The sequence below is a fragment of the Mercenaria mercenaria genome, chromosome 8 (assembly GCF_021730395.1).
Source record: "Mercenaria mercenaria strain notata chromosome 8, MADL_Memer_1, whole genome shotgun sequence".
NCBI classification, from domain to species: domain Eukaryota; kingdom Metazoa; phylum Mollusca; class Bivalvia; order Venerida; family Veneridae; genus Mercenaria; species Mercenaria mercenaria.
The window spans coordinates 41248951-41268136 of NC_069368.1; the positions used below are offsets into that span (position 1 = coordinate 41248951).

General features: G+C 36.1%; 1 protein-coding gene across 1 annotated transcript; it reads right to left on the reverse strand.

Annotated features, from left to right (window-relative positions):
• Positions 1-53: 53 nt before the first annotated feature.
• On the reverse strand, positions 54-15482 carry LOC123566533 (protein fem-1 homolog B-like). The gene is made up of 3 exons (XM_053549771.1): positions 15321-15482; positions 6824-6950; positions 54-6271 (listed from the first exon to the last, which is right to left on the reverse strand). Exons 1-3 carry the CDS (start codon positions 15450-15452, stop codon positions 4620-4622), a joined length of 1911 nt encoding a protein of 636 aa, XP_053405746.1. The 5' UTR covers positions 15453-15482; the 3' UTR covers positions 54-4619.
• Between the last annotated feature and the right edge of the window lie 3704 nt (positions 15483-19186).

Here is a 19186-nt window from a genome sequence, read left to right on the forward strand (position 1 = left end):
AGTTCATTTTCATGGCAATGAGAGCAAAAGTGTACAGAATAAGAAAAATGTACTTGAATTTCTAACTGATTTAATCTCAAAGTTAAGCAACAACACAAGTTATACAAATGCAGCAGAAAGTTATCATGTACAAGTATAATTATAATAAATACTTTATTGAAACAACAAAACATGGTCCTATGTGATGAAAGATCTAAAATAATATGAATTTGGTGAGCAGCAGTTAACTACATGAAACAGCCACAAAGCAATAAAGTCCGAACATAGAAGAAAATCTTTTTCTCCAAACAACACTTCTCATTTGTAACATTTCAAGAACTATTTAAAAAAAAAACACTTTAGTTTTATATAGAAACCATTTTAGTTTTTATACAGAAATTCAGAGAAAATGTCTATTTGTTAGATTTCAAGGTTAATACTGAAAAGAAAAATACAACAAGAGGGTCATGATGAACCTATATCACTCACCTGTTAAACTTGGCCTTGGAATCATCAAGATAAACATTCTGATTAAGTTTCTTGAAGACAGGGTCATAAATGTGGCCTCTACAGTGGTAACAAACTGTTCCTTTGATCTGAGTGGTGGCCTAGTTTTTGACCCCACATGACCCAGTTTCGGACTTGGCAAAGGAATCACAAAGATAGATATTCTTACCAAGTATTATGAAGATATGGTCAAATGTATCACCTCTAGAATGTTAACAAGCATTTCCTTTAATTTAAGCGGGTGACCTAGTTTTTGACCCCACATGACCCAGTTTCTGACTTGGCCAAGAAATAATCAAGCTGAACATTCTAAGTTTCATTAAGATTGGGTCATAAATGTGGCCTCGAGTGTTAACAAGCTTTTCCTTTCATTTGACTGGGTGACCTAGTTTTTGACCCTATATGACCCAGTTTTGAACTTGGCATAGGAATCATCAAGATAAACACTCTGACCAAGTTTCATGAAGATAGGGTCATAAATATGGCCTTTAGAATGTTAACAAGCTGCTTTTAGCACTTCCTTTGATTTAAGAGGGTGACCTAGTTTTTGAGCCCACATGACCCAGTTTCTACTTTGGCCTAGGAATCATCAAGATGAACATTCTGATCAAATTTCATGAAGATAGGATCATAAATGTGGCCACTAGGGTGTTAACAAGATTTCCCTTTGATTTGACCTGGTTACCTAGTTTTTAACCCATATGGCCCAGTTTCATCATGATAAACATTCTGTGCAAGTTTGTATTAAATCAAAGCATAAATGAAACCTCTATATGGCTGAAAGTGCTAATACAGAAAATGGAATCCAGATCAATTGTTGTTAAAGATATTTTGCAAGTTTGTATCAAATCATAAATGAAGTCTGTATATGGCTGCAAAAGCCAAAATAGCAAAGTAATTATGGTCTTTTAAGGGGCCATAACCCTGGCACACATGATTAAATCTGGCCAGTTTTCGAAAGTAACCAAGATATTATGCCAATACAAGTTGCATGCAAGTTCTATAAAAATCAATCACAAAATGTGGTCTCTTATCTTGTTCACAAGCAAAAATAGCAAATTCTGGCCCTTTAAGGAGGCATAACTCTGGAACCCATAATTGAATCTCACCCGTTTTCGAAAGGAACCAAGATATTATGCCAATAGAAATTGTGTGCAAGTTTTATTAAAATCAATTGCAAAATATGTGGTCTCTATCATGTTCACAAGCCAAAAATAGCATATTTTGGCCCTTTAAGGGGCCATAACTCTAGAACCCATGACGGGATCTAGCCAGTTTTTGAAAGGAACGAGATATTACGCCAATACAAGTTGTGTGCAAGTTTGATTAAAATCGGTTGTAAAATGTGGTCTCTATTCACAAGAAATTGTGAACGGACGACGGACGGATGATGAACGATCACAAACGCTCACCCTGTCACTACCTGACAGGTGAGCTCAAAAGTAAAATTTAAAAAGATGAAATTTGCATATGACTCAGTCTCTGGCAGTTGTTGTCTGACATTTATTCTGTATTCAAATATATTTAGTTTAATGACAATAGGCTTAGGCATTCCCCTACAAGCTATCATTACAGTCAAACCTCGTTCACTAGAACTGGACATCCCAAGTAAAATTTGTTTGAGTTATCTGTAGTTCGAGCCATCAAAAAATATACATTATATAGATATTTTGCCATGACCTGACAATAAATTCGAGCAAAGGGTGGCATACTGATTATCCTAATTCGAGTGAACTGGGTTTGAATGTATGTGAAAACTACAGGTGTAGGCCTATAGTTCTCAAGTTAATTATTGGATACAACTTGGACTTTGACCTTTGACTTACCCTAATACAAAACAAGTCATCAACTGACCACAGTCAATCATCCCCGGTCAAAATCTTCTCAAAGTTGTGAAGAAGTTGACAACTCACCTATTGAACCCTCCAAACCACTATGGATCATCTACTGACCACAGACAACCATCCAGTAAAGTAAGACATGCACAGGGTCACACTGACCCGTTACTGAATGGAAAGCAACTGGTGTACTAGTGGGGAAAGGGTGTAAGAAAAGTCTGCTTCAGCGTAGAAAAACATGAAAAGAAGGATGCCATATGTATAGTTTTTCAGTCATGTAAACAATTCATACTGATATGTTGACATATTGCTGATACAGAAATATGGATAATTTTAAATTTTCTTACTGGAAAAAATACAACTTACTCTGATACACTGCATTCAAATAGATCAACATTTGAATAAGAAGTACTGTAAAAGGCTTGTTCAATAACAAGAGGGCCTTAATGGCCCTATATCGCTCATCAGAGTTTATCTGGCCTACTGACCTAGCTTTTGACACACATGACCCAGTTTCAACTTGACCTAAAGATCATCTGTACAAACATTCTGACTAAGTTTCATAAAGACTGGGTTACAACTGTGGCTTCTAGAGTGTTAACAAGCTTTTTCTTTGATTTGACCGGGTAACCTAGTTTTTGATCCCACATGATCCAGATTCGAATCTGACCCAGAGGTCATCAAGACAAACATTCTGACTAATTCTCATGAGTTTCAAACTTAAACTGTGAACTCTATAGTGTTAAGATTTTCAATTGATCTGGCCAACTAACCTAGTTTTTGACCACATAAGACCTAGAGATCATCAAGACAAACATTCTGACCAATTTTCATAAAGATTGGGTCACAACTGTGGCCTCTAGTGTTATCAAGGCAAATGTTGATGCACGACGACGTAGGCCGAACAATGACCGGTCACAATAGCTCACCTTGAGCACTTCGTGCTCTGGTGAGCTAGAGACTTGACACCTAAACTGTACAACATTACACACAACTTTTAAATATAATGCAACAAATTTGTCTTGTTAAATCCACAAGTGGCCTACTCCTAAATGAAATTCAGTGAAATATACCATTTTCTACAACCTTGCATGGAATAGGGGAACCCTTCACCAATGGTCATCTTAACATCCGACCTTGTACAGTAATAAAATTCATAAAAAGATAATAGTCAGTCTTTCAGTAAATAGTGCCAACCTTTATTATTGCCTTTTACAACTCAGTAAAATAATGTAATTGTTTGCTGAACAAGAATGTACTCTTTTTACATCCCTTAGATAGACACTGACATTATCAAAGCAAGATGAACATATCAACAGACAAAGTAAGCAAACAAATAATCATAATTCACATAATTAAAAACTTCTACATCATTCCAAAATTCTGATTAGAGAAATAAATTTGAAGATTTCCCTTTAACTAAATTACATGTCTCTAAATAGTTTGATATAAAATTGCATTCATTTTGTCATTAAATTCATATGTATTCAAAATCTATCAATCTATGTCACAGCTGATACTCATGTATGTAGTAAATACATGTAAAGTATTAACCACAAATAAATGGTTAAAAGACCTAAAGAAGTAATTAATATACTCTTCTGTCAGCAAGATAAAATACTGTCTTTCAAAAATACTTGTGGAAATAAATGTTCCAAAATCAAAATGTACAAATCTAAACTTAAGGAAGTTCATGGAAGCAGTCTATAAACTGAGCAATACATTCACATTAGACAATATTCACAAAGCCATAAAACAAAGCATGTCTGATGAAGAGGTATCTCCTGTCAAAGTTGAATGACGTCAGGCTTTGGTCCAAGTGGTTAAAAACTTTTACTTGCAGATACATTACTTGATTCTATTAACATTATGAGGTAGAAAATTCAAGTAAGTTGTGTAATGATAAAGCATGCTCATATTGTCTGACCTTCAGTTTTGACCTAGATGGTTGTCAAATTGAAACATGGCTTATGCACACTGTTCTGATGAGTTGAATATTCCACCTAAGGTTAATAAATAGTCTTCAAGTGGACTGGACACAAAATCCTAGGCTCAAACATATGACCTGCAGTCGTGCCCTTGATGTTGGGTTGGCAGTACTGAAACATCGATTCTGCATATATCCATCTCCAAAAAGGAACAATTCAATAACTACTATCAATACCTATTTTAACAAAAACAACCATGTACAATAAAGATACGTCTCTGGCCCTATCACATTTCAATTCTATGAAGCAACAAGAATCACAGCAGTTTAGCACATTTGATTTTTTTCTCACAATTTGCAAAATAATGTCAGTGCCATTTGATAAAGTCTTCAAGACCCATAGGAACTAAGCCTTTAAATGGGATGTTGTGTTTTCTGACTGATTTTGAAGCCAGACATTTCAGCGATACTGTATTATTTGTTTTGATTATGACCTCAGCAACACCGGTAGTCGAGACATCCATGGCTGTTTTGTGATCTCGATTACATATATCAAGATGAGCACCAGCCTTTATCAACGAGATCATCGACTGGTGTAGATTTTCAAAATCGCTAATTGGGTTAGCATATTGCACTATTATGTGTAGCGGTGTGTTCCCAAGTTTGTCCTGTGCATTTACTTCAGCTCCACAGTCAATAAGCAGTTTACACAATGGACCATTTGGGAATGTGACGATATCATTCACATGGAAGTCATCTACAATCGTAGCACTGTCTGTTACCATATGCAACAATGTGTAACCATTCCGTAGCTCAGGCTTTTGTTGTAGAAATCGATACACGCATCTGTAAAGATCTTCTTTTTCAATATCGGGAATTTTCAGTTTCAGTATGATCACTATGAGATAGAGTAACGTGTGAACATTTTCTTCATATACCTCCTGTAGGTTATCATAATCACTGGGATTTTCCTCTCTACGTTTCACATCATAGATCAACTCGGCTGTGCCACGTACAAACACTTCGCGGACTGATTTAAAGTCAGGATTTACACCAAGATGAACCATTTGAGAGAAAACCTGTGCAAACCGGAGCAAATCCTTTGAAACTGACCTACGTTTGTTTTGTCGTAGCTGCATTGCATGAAGCCACAGCTCAATACATCTTTCAAACCTCGCTCCATCAGCAAACACTGCTCCCCTAAAAATAACAGGGTGTGGAACTTCTGGATTATCTTTGCCAAGAATCCTCTCACGTATTGCAAGTCCTTCCATATGTAAAGCTGAATGGTTATTTTTTATTGCATCAATCTCTTGTAAAGTTTTACATTCTACTTTATTATTATATGCGGGAACAGGATCGTCTAAGACTTTTCTGATTATATTGTTTGGATCTTTAAACCTTTCTACGATGCCTTGACGTAAATACTTATATGCTTTTTCAATATCATACTGTTCTTTGTCATTGGCAAAAGAGGCTCCAAGCAGTTCTAGGGCATTGATTTTGTCTATTTTACTGCATCTTTGTAACGAGATCAAATATTCAACAACTTCTGCCTGTACACATTCTGCAGCCACAAGTAATGGCGTCATCTCTTTGTCATTTTTCAAGATACTGGCTCCACTATTCATGAGAACTTCAACTATATCCACATGTCCACATTCTGCGGAGAAATGAAGAGCTGTGGCCCCACAATGAGCCCTTGCATCTGCATCTGCCCTCTTCTCCAGTAAAACTTCAACCACATTTTTATGACCCTTATAGCTTGCTATCATCAAACATGTGTTCTTGAACTTGTTTGCAATAGACAAATCAGCACCATGTTCCAGAAGAAACTTCACAATATCTAGCCTTCCATCAAAGCATGCGGCTCTGAGAGGTGTCGAATTAGTGACAGTTGAATGATTTACATCTGCTCCATGCTCAATGAGCATTTTGATAATGTTGTAGTGACCTGCTCCGGCAGCACACCAAAGCGGGGTTGCTCCTTCAATAGCGTACCCATCAAACCGCACTGTACCTGAAATATCCATGTTATAAAACAAGTATTATTAATTTCCTTAAGTATCCATAATTTGTAACTGCTTATGCGGAGATATTTCAATATAGCACTGCAATGCTTTTGAGATTAAAAATTGGGATACATGTTCTATATTGTATATTTATTTAAGAATACTAAGAAATAAACTCATTTTTCCAAAAGGTCTACTTTAAACTGCAACTTTAAAAATTTCAATAAGATCGTTTCATTTTTATCTGAGTTCAGTGACCTAGTAATTTTCACTCATACACAAAATTCATGCTTGCATGTTTTCTGCACAATAACTAAAGCTGTATTATGATCAAATTCTTTTGCTGGCAAAATGATTTTTATGTTTTTTTCCAAAATTGTCAAGTTTCCCTTACCAGTAACTCAATTTCATGTATTTCCAGTTAGACATGTAAAGAAAGAACTGTTTACAGAAATACACCATTTCAATAGTAAATCTAGTATTTCAGGATAAAACATCAAATTTGAAGAACAAAAATCAAAGGCATCACACAAATATGTTAGTTAGAATTACAGTATTACCTGTCTGTTCAATGTCTGCATCGAAGTTGCTAAGCAACACTTGAACAACTTTCTCTTCACCATTTCTCGCTGCAATGATCAGTGGTGTTGTGATCTGACCATTCTCTTCTGTTAGATGACTTAGTACCTACAAACATCGGCAAGACATTGTCAGATATCCAGAAAAGACTTACTTTCTTCATCTACAATTAAATCTCTGTATTTTAGTAAATCATCAAATGGTGATTGTAAGACTGCTTACATTTTGTAACTCTCTATACAGCAATTTGACTGATGAAAAATTCAAAGTTTTATGTGGTCAATCCAATTGAATCAGAAATATCATGGAATTATCAGGAACAATTGGGACTTTCTAACGTGCACCTTCTGCACATTTCCAACTCTGCCTATTATGCTTACCAAAAATGTTATTTTCTTAGAATAATAGTAGATGTACGACTCTATAAAATACGCTGGACACATGTCATATGGGTAGTTTTCAAACAAGAGCTGTCGGAGGACAGCCACGCTCGACTATTCAACAGCCTTGTCAATTGAATGAATACAAAAGTCGAAAAAGGGGCATAAGTTTGTAAAAATGCAAAACAGGGTTATGGAACCTGCACACTGCTTATCAGCTCATGACAGTGGACATGTGTGTGAAGTTTCAATCCATTCACATTAGTGGGTACTGAGATACCAGCTTACATATAAGAATTTAACCAAAAACTGCTAAGATACCAGCTTACATATAAGAATTTAACCAAAAACTGCTAAGTTGAAAAAGGGGAATAATTTTGAAAAAATGCAAAGTAGATATATGGGACCTGCATAGTGCATGTCAGATCATGACAGTGAACAAGTGTGTGAAGTTTCAATCCATTCCAATTAGTGGATACTGAAATACCAGCTTACATACAAAAAACTTAACCAAAAACTGCTATGTCGAAAAAGGGGCATAATTTTGAAAAAATGAAAAGTAGAGTTATGGGACCTGCACAGAGCATGTCAGATCATGACAGTGAACAAGTGTGTTAAGTTTCAATCCATTCCCGTTAGTGGGTACTGAGATACCAGCTTACATACAAAACCTTAACCAAAAATTTCTAAGTCGAAAAAGGGGCATAATTTTGTAAAAAAGCAAAATAGAGTTATGGAACCTGTGTAATGTAAGTCAGTTTATCACAGTGAACAAGTGTGTGAAGTTTCAATCCATTCCCATTAGTGGTTACTGAGATACCAGCTTACATAGAAAAACTTAACCAAATCGGGACGCCGCCACAGACGCGGACGCTGCCGCCGACGCACAGGGGAGTCCAATAGCTCTACTATTCTTTGAATAGTCGAGCTAAAAATTGAAGCAAAAGTGTGACATTCGCTGTTTTTGGTGTTTTTCTGTGCATTATAATGATGATAAGCCTAAATGATAGCCATCCAAAATCTGCACCAGAAAAACTAAACTTTGAAAAATTCTGCCCAGTACTCGTAGTTCCAAAATAAACACCAAAAATGTGCTGAAAAAAAGTTGTTGTTTTTTTGTCCCAATCACAACACATTCATGTGCATTTTATTCTATACAGTCATCAACAGTAAAATACTATTTATGCCTTTAAAATATGTCTATACATGATATGCATATTCACCTTTTTTAACTTTTGTTCCTTTTTGTTGTCAATTAACAAAATTGTCTTTCACTTGGGACATTTTAGCCCTAGTTCTCTTAAAGGGAATTCCTCTAGTTTTTTATGCGCATCTTTCTGCGCAGCCGACACTTTCTATGGAAAACTGAAGTGAAGTCAACATTTGTTGAAACATGTGGCAGACAATCTTAAATATGAGGAATCTTGAATGAAATAACATTTTTGATAAGTTTTATCAGTAATCAAATGTTAATACTGGTTTATGTTGTATTGACAAGTATCATGCCTGACAGGTATCTTGCCATTTTTGTGTTTTCACATCGCATTTTAGTACAAAGACAGTGTTGTTCATATAATGTAAGACAATTGACTTAGTGCTGATAAGACAATATCACCTTTCAGATTATTTAGTATTCAATCATAGAAAGAATTAAGAATTTTTAAAACTTTTTTTAACTTCTAGCAGATATACATGTAATCAATTTGGTCAGGTTTGTGCCATTTTTCATCCGAACAGGTGTTGTATTCAAGCGGTCTTAACATAAAATTTAGCCTGGTGACCCATTAATTTTTAGCCATTTTTATGCTCACGATACAATTATTTATACACAAGAAAAACAGGAAAAAAATCTATGAAACAGTTTTTTCAAAATTTAAAAAAAAATATTCTTCACTATGGGTATTTTTCATTGAAAAAAGTTCACAAAAGTGAATATGAAACGAGATTTTTTTTCATTTGTACCCATTATTGTACAAATATGACTATGATATCAAATAAGTATATCTATAATAAAATCTGTAAAAAGAATAAACCTTATTGTGCTGTCTTGATGTATATTTTGGTTGGTATAAACAAGAGGGTCATGATGACCCTGGATCACTCACCTGAGTAATATAAGCTACATGTTTCAAATGTCAAACTGATGATTTTTAGAATTTTTTTGGAAAATTTTCCGATGTACAATCAAGTAACCCCTGGGGCGGGGCCAACTTTACCCCGGGGGTCATGATTTGAACAAAGTTTGTAAAAATCTACTAGGCAATATTACATATCAAATATCTAAGATCTAAGCCTTCTGGTTTATTTTTAGCAAATTTATGAAGATTTCTCTATGTACAATCAAGTAACCACTGGGGCTGGGTCAATTTGACCCTGGGGGGTCAAGATTTGAACAAATTTTGTAGAGGTCCACTAGGCAATGCTACATGTCAAATATACAAGCTCTAGGCCTTTTGGTTTATTTTTAGAAAATTTTGAAGATTTTTCTATGTACAATCAAGTAACCCCATGGGCCGGGGTCAATTTTGACCCCGGCGGTCATGATTTGAGCAAATTTTGTAGAAGTCTACTAGGCAATGCTACATGTAAAATATCTAAGATCTAGGCCGTCTGGTTTATTTTTAGAAAATTTTTGAAGATTTTCCTATGTAAAATCAAGTGACCCCTCGGGCGGGGTCAATTTTGACCCCGGGGGTCATGATTTGAACAAATTTTGTAGAGGTCCACTAGGCAATGCTACATGTCAAATATCTAAGCTCTAGGCCTTCTGGTTTATTTTTATAAGATTTTTGAAGATTTTCCTATGTAAAATCAAGTGACCCCTGGGGTGGGGTCATTTTGACCCCGGGGTCATGATTTGAATAATTTTAGTAGAGGTCCACTAGGCAATGCTACATGTCACATATATAAGCTCTAGGGCTTCTGGTTTTTGAGAAGAAGATTTTTAAAGATTTTCCTATGTAAAATCAAGTGACCCCTGGGGCGGGGTCAATTTTGACCCCGGGGTCATGATTTGAATAAATTTGCTAGAGGTCCACTAGGCAATGCTTCATATCAAATATCTAAGCTCTAGGCCTTCTGGTTTTTGAGAAAAAGATTTTTGAAGTTTTTCCTTTTGGTTGCCATGACAACCAGAGTTCTGCATGGAATTCAATTCTTTGAACAATTTTGAAAGGGGGCCACCCAAGGATCATTCCTGTGAAGTTGGTGTAATTCTGCCCAGTGATTTTTAAGAAGAAGATTTTTTTAGAAAATGTCGACGGACACACGACGAACGACTGACGACGGACATTGAGCGGTCACAATAGCTGACCATGAGCCTTTGGCTCAGGTGAGCTAAAAAGCAGAAAATTATGAAAATGTCGAAAAATCGCTGGCAGTTTCAGCAACAGTGGGTGTGTTCCAAACAAATTTTCACAAAAACAAGCCTGGTGACCCACTGTTTTTTATTTGTTCATTGTTTTTAGCACAAATTTTCCTATCATATATGTCAATTTGAAAAAATTCTATGAAAGGAAAAAAACTATAGGAATTCTCTTTAAAATGCATTTCATGTTTGTAATATAACAGACAGACAATAACTCATAATTTTAAGCCAGAATGCCCTGTGATGGAAATTTCATAAAAGCATATACTCAGTGTGTTTAAACAAATGCTTTATGTGATAATGAACAGTGAATTTAAAGTTGAAGTTAAAATAAAGTGTCACTCTTTTTCTGTTGCACTTGGGACAATTTGATCATATTTTTGGCTATCATACACAATGAGAAAATGTCCCCATTCAGGTAGCATGTTGTCTATATTTTCCTTATTACTTGATGGATTTTCATAAGATAAAGAGCGTCAAAGGCAGGAAAATGTGTGTTTTCCTCCGCACAATCGTCTGCAATCAGTTCTCAGTACTTTCCTCAAACACTTTTCCCAACTGCGAAAATGTGTATGTTATCTAAACAGTAAGTCCACGGAGAAATGATGGACCAAAAATTGCTAAGTCATGGAACCTTTCCACTGCATGTCAGGTCATCACAGTGAACAAGTGTGTGAAGTTTCAGTCCATTCCCAATTGTGGGTACTGAGATACCAGCTTACATACAAATACTTTATCAACAAGAGGACCATGATGGTCCTGAATCGCTCACCTCTTCCCACATGACCCAGTTTGAAGTATGATGTCGTTTTTTCTATTATTTGACATAGTGACCTAGTTTTTGAGCTCACGTGACCCAGTTTTGAACTTGACTTAGATATTATCAAGATAAAAATTCTGACCAATTTTCATGAAGATCCATTGAAAAATATGGTCTCTAGGTTTTTCTATTATTTGACCTATTGACCTAGTTTTCGAAGGTACGTGACCGTGTTTTGAATTTTACCTAGATATCATCAAGGTGAACATTCTCACTAATTTTCATGAAGATCTCATGAAAAATATGGCCTCTAGAGAGGTCACAAGGTTTTTCTATTTTTATACCTACTGGCCTAGTTTTTGACCGCACATGGCCCAGTTTCGAAACTGACCTAGATATCATCAAGGTGAACATTCAGATCAATTTTCATGAAGATCCATTGAAAAATATGGCCTCTAGAGAGGTCAAAAGATTTTGATAATTTTAGACCTACTGACCTAGTTTTTGACCGCAGTTGACTCAGTTTCAAACTTGACCTAGATATCATCAAGATGAACATTCAGACCAACTTTCATACAGATCCCATGAAAAGTATGGCCTCTAGAGAGGTCACAAGGTTTTTTATTATTTGACCTACTGACCTAGTTTTTTACGGTACGTGACCCAGTTTCAAACTTGACCTAGATATCATCAAGGTGAACATTCTGACCAATTTTTATGGAGATCCATTCACAAGTATGGCCTCTAGAGAGGTCACAAGGTTTTTCTATTTTTAGACCTACTGTTTTTGACCGCACATGACCCTGTTTCGAACTTGATCTAGATATCATCAAGATGAACATTCAGACCAATTTTCATACAGATCCAATGAAAAATATGGCCTTTAGAGAGGTCACAAGGTTTTACTATTATTTGACCTACTGACCTAGTTTTTGATGGCACGTGACCCACTTTTGAACTTGACCTAGATATCATCAAGGTGAACATTCTGACCAATTTTCATGAAGATGTCATGTAATATATGGCCTCTAGAGAGGTCACAAGGTTTTTCTACTTTTAGACCTACTGACCTAGTTTTTAACAGCACGTGACCCAGTTTCGAACTTGATCTAGATATCATCAAGGTGAACATTCAGACCAACTTTCATACAGATCCCATGAAAAATATGGCCTTTAGAGAGGTCACAAGGTTTTTCTATTATTTGACCTATTGACCTAGTTTTTGAGGGCACGTGACCCACTTTCGAACTTGACCTGGATATCATCAAGGTAAACGTTCTGACCAATTTTCATGAAAATGTCGTGAAATATATGGCCTCTAGAGTGGTCACAAGGTTTTTCTATTTTTAGATCTACTGACCTAGTTTTTGATAGCACGTGACCCAGTTTCAAACTTGACCTAGATATCATCAAGATGAACATTCTGACCAACTTTCATAAAGATCCCATGAAAAATGTGACCTCTAGAGTGGTCACAAGGTTTTTCTATTTTTAGACCTACTGACCTAGTTTTTGACCACACGAGACCCAGTTTCGAACTTGACCTAGATATCATCAAGATGAACATTCTGACCAACTTTCATGAAGATCCAATGAAAAATGTGACCTATAGAGTGGTCACAAGGTTTTTCTATTTTTAGACCTACTGACCTAGTTTTTGACCGCACGTGACCCAGTTTCGAACTTGACCTAGATATCATCAAGATGAACATTCTGGCCAATTTTCATAAAGATCCCATGAAAAATGTGACCTCTAGAGTGGTCACAAGCAAAAGTTTAAGGACGCACGCACGGATGCACGCACGGACGACGGACACTACGCGATCACAAAAGCTCACCTTTTCACTTTGTGACAGGTGAGCTAAAAATAGGTAAGTCGAAAAAGAGGCATAATTATGTATAAAAGAAAAACAGAGTTATCGAACCTGTGCAATTAAAGTCAGTTTGTCACAGTGAATAAGTGTGTGAAGTTTCAATCTATTCCAACAAGTGGTTACTGAGATACCAGCTTACATACAAAAACTTACAGATCCACCTATTCTTCGAATAGTCAAGCTAAAAATGTTAACAACTAACATATGCAGTTAAAAGTTACATGTGTAGGGTTTCTAGAAATATGTAAGACACTTGCTGGAGTTAAACTCCATGTCCTACAATTCTTTATAATTGCTGGAGATTATATTGGAGGATTTTGCAGTCTGAAATAGAGTTGATAACTATATAAACTGCCATGTCTTTAGCAAACAGTGGTACCTGAGATGTTACAGAACAAGGGAGGTCATTGATGTAAAGTGTGGCCAGGTGGTCTAGTGGCAATAAATTTGACTGTCAATCTAGATGTCTGCGATTCAAATCCCAGTCCAGGTGCTGGAAATTTAGGAGATGCTTTTGAGTTTTTCCCATCCAACTGAGAGACCAATGCTGCTTCTTCTAAAGCAAGAGGACTTTGCATATATGTCGGTGGTATACACAGGCATGCTAAAAAAAACAGAGCTAGGCTAACTTAGCTGGACATGCCTGTATCTAGAAGATTTCTCTCTCTCTCTGTCCTGGGGGTATTTCTCTTGCTCTGTCCCTCCAGTCAAACTGCTCTGTGTCTATACAGTAGATGATCAATTTGGCATCAAGTGGCTGCCCTTATATGTAAAGCACCTTTTGACCATGTTTATCATGAAAAGGGCACTATATAAAGTTTGCATTATAATAATAGCAATAATAATAAGAGGCCAGATAGTGGGTCACTCCCCTGAGGAGGACAGTGACCTTTAGACCTTGCTTCTGAGCAACTTTGGTGAACATCCACCAAACAGTTCATTATCATTATTAGTTAAGTTTTTTCTACTTTTTTTAAGAGAGGGCTTATAATGACGCTACTGACCAAGTCTGAGGAAGATCCATCAAGTGGTTCATGAAAAGAAATTGTTTATACAGGCAAAGCCTATTTGTATTATTGGACCTTAAATGAGGCCAACTGCCTCTGTTTAAAAAATTTGGGAGAGACTTATAATGATGCTACAGACCAAGTTTGATGAAGATCCATTAAGTGGTTCATGAAAAGAAATTGTTTATTGTCATAAATATTTTTTTCTATTAAGTTTGCTCTATTGGTCCCTAAATTTTCAGCTTTAACTGCCCCAACAAGGGGCCGAATGCCACTATTTAATCAAAACTGGGAGAGGCCCTTATAAGATCTGATGCTAAAGACAAACTTGGATGAAGATGGATCAAGATCTATCAAACAATTCATGAGAAGAAGTTGCTTACAGGTTTTTCTATTTTAAGCTCTAGTGGCCCCTTCAAGGGACTGATTGCCCCTATTTGAACAAAGTTAAGAGAGGACCTTATAATAATGCTACAGCTAGACCATGGCAAGTCTGATGATGATCAAATAAATTAATATTAAACTTCTTCTCATAAACTGTTTATTATAAACAGTTGATGAGAAGAAGTTTAATATTAAAAAAAATTATATTTTTAGCTCTAACAGCCCCTAGAGGAAAAAGGCTCCCTTTCGATTTTATTGACATGACTGCCGTGTCCCTAAGAAATTATTTGCAAGGCTGGCATCACTTAGTTTTCATTTGGAATAATGGCTGTTTACTCGCAGCATATGCATAGTGGCAATTGATCTTTTATAGTTTAAACAGCACCATTATTGACCAAACAAATGCACCAAACTCCTGTGTGATAAATCTGATAGTTTTATCCATTATTACATTCCAATACTCTCGACTGCAGATATTTCTACTTTCATTTTAGTCCTTAAGTTAACCATATAATAATATATATCTCAATGAAAATATTTTACACTAATTAAGTAGGAACTCTTATATTAGTTGTTACTAACAGTCTCTTGTTTCTTTTATAAAATATTCTAAAACAAAAACAGGCGTTTAAAACAGTAAAAAAATACTTTTATCCGAATTTACTACCAGTCCGAAAATAGTCAATATGTTAACAAGATGTTATACCTCTTTGACAATGCTCTCACGATCAAGATTCCATAACATCGCAAAAATGCTAATGGCTCTTCCATCTCTAGCTGCCTGAAATACTTTTTTCTTCAGAATCTGCAATTCAGCTGAGCTTATTTGTGTTGACATCCTAAATTATTTTTGTATAACAGAGTTACCTTTCCTGTATTTGAGGTTGTATGGGCCTAAATATTAAATAGGCCATACAGACCTAAATATTATTCCATGTATTCTATATCTGTATAATTATACGTATATCATGTAGTTCATGTAGTTATAGAAACCGTACAGCGAAAAGCTGTATAAACAATGTTGTTTCTTAGGTCCTTTTGACATGTGTTTTCCCAAAATGATACTTGACACTTCCAGTTCACAATATATATACATATATATATATGTTTCTTCTTGTAGTTCACATCATAATATTTTGTTATTTTCCTTTCATATTACAGTTTTTTTACATATGGATCACTTCATACTATTTTTTTTATCTTTTTCATATATATTACAGTTCTCATGCAACAGTTTAAAAGTATGTACACTAGCTGCTTCACACTGCATGTCTATGTTTCTTATAACAACACTGTTCATACTAGTTTAAAACTATGTACACTGTCACACTATCTTGTATTGAGGCTTATAGTACCCAGTTTAACCCATTTAACTATAACAGTTTGGCGAAAATTTATTTGCCACAACCCAAAACTTGTTAAGTCTAGACTTAGAGTGGGTGCATTTACCACTTGGTCCGGTAAGTTGTTCCATGTATCAACCACCCTGAGACGGAAACATTTTAACCGAGTTTCTGTACGAGCCCTTTTTTTGTATAATTTCTTATTATGACCTCTAGTATTCCTGGAGACGACTTGAATAAATATTTCATTATTTTCAACATGATCTATTTTATTTAAGATTTTGTACAATTGTATCAGCTCTTACCCTTCTGTACTCTAGTGTTGGTAGACCTAAGGTATGTAATCTTTCGGTGTTAGTTTGTCCCACTAATGATTTCACCATTCTAGTTGCCCTGCGTTGTACATTTTCCATGCTGATAATATCCTTTTTTAGAGCCGTGGGGACCAGACTGGGGAAGCATACTCTAGATGTGGCCATATGAGTGCTTTATACAAGTTCATAAACATAACTCTAGACATGTATGTGAAGCCGATTTCATGATCAAACCTAAATTTCTGTTGGCTATTTTCACTTTGTTATGGATGTGATGATCAAATTTCAGATTTTTGTCAATTGTTACACCAAGATCTTTCTCTGTATAGATCTGTATTGTTATATAATCTGATTTGTCAAAATTAAAAAAACAGCTTTCGGAGTTTGGTGAAAATTTCAAGAAAAATAATTATACAGACCCCGACATATTGCCTGGAATGCTTTTAAGGACAAGCTTAACGAGCTGTGCTTGGCATTCATCCTGTCAAAGACAACCAAACTGAGACGCGACCTGCCATGGATAACCCCTGACATACTACGTACAATAAGGCAACGAGACAAATTGTATTCCAAATTAAAAAACAACAGATCTGACCCAAAGTCTCATTCCCATCTAAAAGCCATCAAAGCGTCCATTCAGAAAAAAAATCATAGCTCGTATTGGACATACTTAAATTAGAATCAGTCATCTTTGAAGGGGACTCTGAACCAGGGAGGAACAAAAAGTTTTATAGTTTTATAAAACATAATAAATCAGAAAGTTGTGGAGTATCACCACTAAAGAGTGAAGGTATCACACATACTGATCCTGCAAAAAAAACCCAAAATCTTAAATAAGCAATTTGAATCGGTCTTCTCACGTCCCCAACCCCTAAGCCTCAAACAGATTTGTAGAAGTTAAGTGAATCCTCCAAGTGCTTCCATGCCTCCAGTCAGCATATATAACAGTTGAGGGTATAGACAAACACCTTAGTGGTCTCAGCCCAAACAATGCTTCAGACCTAGACCAGATATCACCTCGTGTCCTCAAAGAACTTAATTCACACTGAGGTAGCCCCAATACTGTGCGAAATCTTTACCCTATCACTTCGCACAGGTATTGCCCCCCTAGACTGGAAAAGGGCAACTATTGCCCGTCTATAAGAAAGGTCCAAAGGCTAAACCTAGCAATTTAATAATCGACGAATATCTCTAACCTGCATTTCATCAAAGCTTATGGAGCACATTATAGTCTCTGATGACTTTCTTTGATAGAAATGAGGTACTTACCCACTTCCAACATGGATTCAGGTCAAAACACAACTGCGAGACACAGCTGATTAGCTTCACACAGGAGGTTTTTGACAATTTAAAGAAAGGGCAACAGACAGACGTGATAGTCATGGACTTCTCGAAAGCTTTTGATAAAGTTGACCATCATAAGCTAATTATATACAAACTTAAAAGTTTAGGTGTAAATGCGGAAATAACGACATGGATTACGTCATTCCTACAGTACCGCTCTCAAAGAGTAGCGGTCAACGGTCACCTTTCAGAGGAGCTCCCTGTTTTATCATGGGTTCCACAGGGCTCTGTACTCGGGCCCAGTTTATTCCTTACTTACATAAATGATCTCCCTGGTACTGTAAAAGGTAAAGCCCGCATATTTGCCGACGACACAATTGTCTACCTTACCATTGACTCACAGACAGATGCAGAACAGTTACAAAATGATTTCTTCTCTCTGGAATCTTGGGGAAAAGACTGGACCATGGAATTTAATCCAGATAAATGGGAGGCGCTGAGGATTACCCAAAAGAAAAATCCATTTATCTACCCTTACATCCTCCATGGTACAGAACTTAAAACAGCCGACTCAGCTAAATATCTTGGTGTATCAATCGTAAAAGACCTAAACTGGACCCAACATATAAACAATATAACAGCAAAGGCAAATAACTCGTGAAGATTCATAAAAAGAAATGTCAAAACAAACAATAAACAGGTCAAACAATTAGCTTATAACACCTATGTAAGACCTCAGTTAGAATATTGCTCCATTGTCTGGCACCCCTGGCAAAAACACCTTACCAGTAAAACTGAGTGTCCAGAGAGCTGCTGCTAGATATGTCTGTAACAACTACGACTTTACTGATAGTGTAACTAAAATGATTCAAGAACTCCAGTGGAAATCTCTAGAACAGTAGAATTCAAAACTCTTATCTTTTTATATAAAATCCAGTATAATCTTGTCTTTGTTGACCACAATCACCTGATACCAACAAGAAACCTAAATTTTCTCATACCCCAGTCACGCACCCAGTATCACTCAAAATCTTTCTTCCCCAGAACCATCAGATACTGGAATGCTGAGAAGTCTTCCCATATATATTCAGTCAAGCCCCAGCCTAAATGTCTTCTCTGACAGGGTGGCGGCAGTCACATACTAGAGCTCAGTCTCCCCTTGTTTTTATCCTTCTTTTAGCACATTTTATACTGTTCTATATCTTTTAAACCTAACTGTTTTAACTTTGCACCATCATAAACTAACACACTGATTTTCCAGACTCGCGCCTCACAATCATAATCGTAAACGATTGCTCGGGAGTAACATGTAGATATAGATGTTAAATGGACAATTTCCACAGAGCTTCCACATAAGCCTATAGCTAGACCCATTTCAGCATAAAAATCCTGACCTCATTTTAAAGAAATATCCTAAAACTGACATAAAATGAAGAAAATAGTAGGGGTAATGTATATTCTAAGTCACATTTGCTTACCACAGAATCACATCAAAATCACACTGATGTGACCTAGTATAATAACTCACACTAAAATTGGGTTTTACTTTACCAAATACAACCTTCTCTAACCATTTTTAAACATTATCCTAAAACGGACATGAAATGATCAGAGAAAAGTAGGGCCATGCA